This window comes from Vigna angularis, chromosome 6 (genome assembly GCF_016808095.1).
Source record: "Vigna angularis cultivar LongXiaoDou No.4 chromosome 6, ASM1680809v1, whole genome shotgun sequence".
Taxonomy (NCBI): Eukaryota; Viridiplantae; Streptophyta; class Magnoliopsida; order Fabales; family Fabaceae; genus Vigna; species Vigna angularis.
The window spans coordinates 2,145,349-2,150,285 of record NC_068975.1 but is presented as its reverse complement, the minus strand read 5'-3'; the positions used below and the strand labels follow the sequence as shown (position 1 = coordinate 2,150,285).

Below are 4,937 nucleotides of genomic sequence, written 5' to 3'. Positions count from 1 at the left end.
AAATCTCAAGCGTTGAAGCCAACGTGATCCAAGGATCAATGAGGCATGACCCTTCATTTCAAACGGGCGCATGAATCCCGAGAAGTCATGTGTCCCACTCGCATCAGTTACATGTTCTTATAACCGCCACATTAACTGTTCACAGAAGCAACTGCTCTAAGATTGACGGTTCAACAAAATCTATTCCACCATAACACGCATGGTCATCTACTTACCTTAAAGAAACCCCTACGCATATCACCTATAGAAGACATACTCAGGCTTGGGGCCCTGTGTATAGTATGACCGTTTGGTCAACTACTGATCAAACGATCAACAAGCCTATGGTCCTACATGAGCCGGTTGGTGAACTGATCGGTCAAATTATAAACAGAGTTAACACCAAGGATAATTACATTAACCATAAGCTAGATCATCACCATTTGGATCGTAATTAGATCAACATCAATCAGAAGCTCATCCCAAAATCTATAAATGCATGTTTGGTATTCAGGTAATTGGTTACATTGACTACACATTTATTGCTAGTGCTATGAGACAAAACTGGCTTTTATATCGAAGTGTTTTCAATAAGTAACATCTATCTAAACCGAATCAAGAACACTTAATAATAGCTTTGGACTTAATATTAAATTAATGGTTCAAAATGTATTTTAATAATAAAATAATCTCACAAAATTATAAGACATAATTAAATAATTTCTTTATGTATCTTTATACTAGAATAAATGTTTTCATTTTATTAAGAACTAATTAAATAACTGTTTACACATTTAAGATCAGATTGTTAATCTAACCTTTTTCTTCAACACAATATTATAGACTGAATTTCTACAGGTCTAATGACGTGATTCTGAAAACCAAGTTTTCTCCGCATTAAAAATTAAGAAGGTCATAATTCAAATATCTCACACACACAATTTCGTCTTATTGGAAAGCGTGTTGTATTAAAGAAAGAAACGTGTGAACAATCGAATGGCGAAATGTAATTAGTTACACATCATAAATAAATAATATTAAGTTTATATGATATCTTAGTTTTTTTTCATAAGTAATATATATATATATATATATATATATATATATATATATATATATATATATATATATTTACAAGATAGTTTGACTCAATCATAAATAAAATTCATTTTAATGTAATTAAGTTGAATTGGGTAACAAATTGTATTGTATTTTTTTGCGTGTATTGAATTAATTTGAACGATAAACTTATTATACTTTATTTATTAGATTATTTGGAACTTGAATTAATTTTTGTAAAATTTTTGTCAGTTTTTAAAATTAAGTTAATAACCAAAAATTATAATCTTTAAAAAAAAATATTCAGAATATTCAAAAATTATTCAGAATATGTTGGATGAAGTTTTTATTTAAAAAAAAAAGATAATCTAATTCAGTATTTTTTTTAATGAGTTAGATAGTGGTTCTGTGCGAGTCTTAATCCAATCCACAAACACCTTTATTAGAGACTAAAATGACTATTATTAAAGCAAGTTTAGTCATTTGGATTTAATGTTTGGTAACTAAATCATATTTTAATAAATATAAGGAACTAAAGTAATTTTTTTTTTAATTTTAGATTTTAAAGATTGATAAAAATTAAAAAAATAAAAATTATGAAAATAGATGGAAAATAATTTAATTCGACGAAATAAAATATTAAAAAAATTGAATGACGTTAACATAAGCAAATAATGAATAAAACGTGATCTAGAATTTGTGACTTATAATTAGAAATTTACATTAATATCTTAATGTGAAGTCCTCCTCCTATGTATGAAATGAACAAATATTGTGAATGATTGTACACATTAATTATTCCTTGTATCCCCTTAAAGATTTTATGTACACACAAGAGTGAATGATTGAATGAAATGAGTGAGAAAGGTTGAAAATTAGGAATGAAAAGAAAAGAAAAGAAAAGAATGGTAGGGTTTGTGTTTGGAGACTAAGATGGTGGAGAAGCATCCTTCTTGTTGAAGTAAAAGTAGGATTTCTTGGGAGAGGAAGTGGAAGAGAGAACAGTGGAAAAACCATTGTATTTTCCACCAAATTTTGATAACCCTATTTTCGTCAGAAAGTTAAACACTTCATTGTCTCTCACAAATGGCTGGGCCATGTACTCTTCAACTGCCATCCACTGAAAACAAAATATCACATTACAATCATTATATTTTCTTTTTTTCAGATCAAACTACTTTTTTTAAAATTAATTATCTGTAAAATTGTTCAAAGATCCAAAAAATAAAAAAATTATAATTTTATAATAGTTTTCAAATGTGGAAGAAGTCCTTAATCTTGTTGTTTATTAATTGAATGCTACCTGAGCTGCTTCAATTTCTGAAACTTGTCTCTGAATCTCAAAGGAACGAGGTTGCAACATGCAAACGAAGAACAACTCTGATTTTCCGAAGAAAGCCTTGTGCCTTTCCCTGATACCAGAAAGAACACAGATAATTAAGGGCATGATTAATGATTCAGTATTAATTTAGTTTAGTTTAAATAAACAATCTAATAATCCTAATCTCTCTAATACAGTATGTACTATTATCTCATGACTTACTTGAATGCTATGACCTCCACAAACTCTGTTTCTATCTGAAAGAACAAAAAGTATTAGACACAGAAATGGAGAAAGGATTTAATATATATATTCTGATTCTTTTTAGCTTACCCCCGTTTCTTCTTTTACTTCCCTTATCGCAGCAGTGCAAATATCCTCACCCTGCAAACGGAATTCAGATTAAAAATAATAATTAAGCCTACAAATTCATGCTTTTAAATGCAAAAACATTAACCATGATTCATGAACAATGATTTTTTAGCATACTTCATCAACGCCTCCAGTAGGCAACTTCCAGAATCCCGTGCCACTAAACCTACCATTGCTCTCCTGAACCACAAGCACCTGTCAAACAATCATATTAATTTTTCTTTTCTTTTACAATGTTTTGGCATTAAAATGTAAAAAATTTGCATAGAAATACTGAAAAAGTTGTAATTAAAAGATGCAATTAAAGCATAACCAGAAAATGATGGTTCAGTAATTTCCGGGAAAGTAACTGGGAAACAGAAAAGAGGTTGATTTGATTACCTCCCTTTTGGCATTCATGACAAAAGCACCAATAGCCACGCGGTGAGAAGAATTTGCAGGAAGTGTATCAGGAGTGTTGGCAATCCAATTCACAAGCATCAAGTAATCTGGTTCAGCATGGTGGAATCTAAATCCTGCCTGCAAAACAACCACCACAACATCACTCAATGTTTCTTCTTCTCCTTTTTATCTACCAAAAGGGTCTTTCGTATGATTTATCATAGTTGAATGTCATTGTTTAGGATGAAAGATGACTTTTATAAACTTTGGTTGGTTTGATTTGTTAATCCTTAATCTTAATGTAGGTATAGTTGGGTTCACAAGAAAGACACAAACATCAATCAATGAGATTTGAAATCAACCATAATACTACTTATTATCTAAAACATTAAGGCAGTGGGTCTTTCATCTTTATATAATGTTATATTTTTTCATTTTTATTCAATTTCTATCAAATGTGGAACTTAGACTGACATTGGATTCTCCACACTTGGTGGTAGATTTTAGTAATTTTCATGACTAACTCTAAGCTAGGTATGTGTGTTGCAGAAAATTAGACAAATGATTACCTTAACAGCAGAATCCACGAGGTTAGAATGTTCTCTGGCCAGCTTGATCCACACTCCCCTCTTACCCTTTAAGAACCACATTGTGAAGTGATGAGTCCAAACCAGAATCTAATAAAAAGTAGAGCTATGAATTGGTATTGCTACTTTTACACTTTGTACCTGTTCCTTCCATTTTGATATTGAGTCTTCTAGCAGAAAGGCAAAAACAGAGGAATCCATAGACTCTTCCATGCTTACTATGACTCCCCCATGTTGGTCTTCAACTGCTCTCAGTGTTTCAATGCCTTTACTTTCCACTTCCTCTTCTTTGGACAAAGAAGCCAAGGTGGCTGACATGTATGTTCTTTGGAAACCAAAACTGTTCTTCGTGCCTAATGATCATTAGAGCTTAAAATATGAGTAAAAATGAATCTAGTTTTGTTTTCTTAAAGAGGAAAATCAGTACTTTTGTCAATTATAATGGTTATGGCTAAACTGTTTGATATATGTCAAAGTGAAGAATTAGCATTTTTTTATAATGTCCGATATTAAATTAATGGATGATTTTTATTCATAGAAAAAGGAAATATAAGATAATCTCAACTCATTTTGTCTTATAAGATCGAGGAATAAACATTACCTTGAGCTTGAGGAATGAGAGAAGCAACAAGAGATCTAATTTGGTGTTGAGGGGCATGAGAAGAAGAAGAGAGGAAGAATTTTGAAGCTTGAAAAAGGGGTGAAGAAAAACGTTTACAAGCTCTAACAAGACTCATAATGAAACCGAAAGTGCAATTATCAACTAAAGAGAGAATAGCAAGACCAAGTAATAATTAGGTGTTTATTGAAAGTAAGCAAGTTGGAGGAGAGAATCAAAGCTTGAGAACATATATAGGGAAAGGGTGATCACAAGGTGACAAATAGACAATTTCCATGCAATATATGAAGCCTAAACTTTGATTTGAATGAGTCGTTGCAGAAGATGTTTTAGTTTCTTGAGAAAATGAAAAGAGAAATCAACAAGAAAATGCAAAAGGGACAAAAAAAAATGAAGAAAAAGAGAGAGCACCACAAGTTAGCTTTTCGTATTCAAACTCAACGTAGGAACTTTGTGTCACTTTTTCTTTGAAGTTACAATGAAACGCGCTGCAGAATTCAGCAACCGATATCCACGTAACGTGATACCATATTATATTAAAAAATAACGTTATTTTTCTTTGCATTAAATAAATACTAACTTTAATAATATTTTTTTAGGTTTTGTTTTATTAAACTAT

The 4,937-nt window shown here is 30.8% G+C and overlaps 1 protein-coding gene across 1 annotated transcript; it reads right to left on the bottom strand.

The window, feature by feature from the left end:
- Window positions 1-1,713: 1,713 nt before the first annotated feature.
- On the bottom strand, window positions 1,714-4,575 carry LOC108319782 (nudix hydrolase 2). Its single transcript, XM_017551031.2, has 9 exons — window positions 4,301-4,575; window positions 3,841-4,052; window positions 3,682-3,747; window positions 3,113-3,250; window positions 2,849-2,926; window positions 2,693-2,743; window positions 2,582-2,616; window positions 2,342-2,450; window positions 1,714-2,158 (listed from the first exon to the last, which is right to left on the bottom strand). Exons 1-9 carry the CDS (start codon window positions 4,434-4,436, stop codon window positions 1,967-1,969), a joined length of 1,017 nt encoding a protein of 338 aa, XP_017406520.1. The 5' UTR covers window positions 4,437-4,575; the 3' UTR covers window positions 1,714-1,966.
- Window positions 4,576-4,937: the final 362 nt, after the last annotated feature.

Coding starts and splice junctions, on each gene's coding strand:
- LOC108319782 (XM_017551031.2), bottom strand. CDS start 4,436: ATGAGTCTTGTTAGAGCTTGTAAACGTTTTTCTTCACCCCTTTTTCAA. Junction 3,251..3,681: donor TCGTGGATTCTGCTGTTAAG/GTAATCATTTGT, acceptor GTTGTTTTGCAG/GCAGGATTTAGATTCCACCA. Junction 2,451..2,581: donor GTGGAGGTCATAGCATTCAA/GTAAGTCATGAG, acceptor TTCTGGTATCAG/GGAAAGGCACAAGGCTTTCT.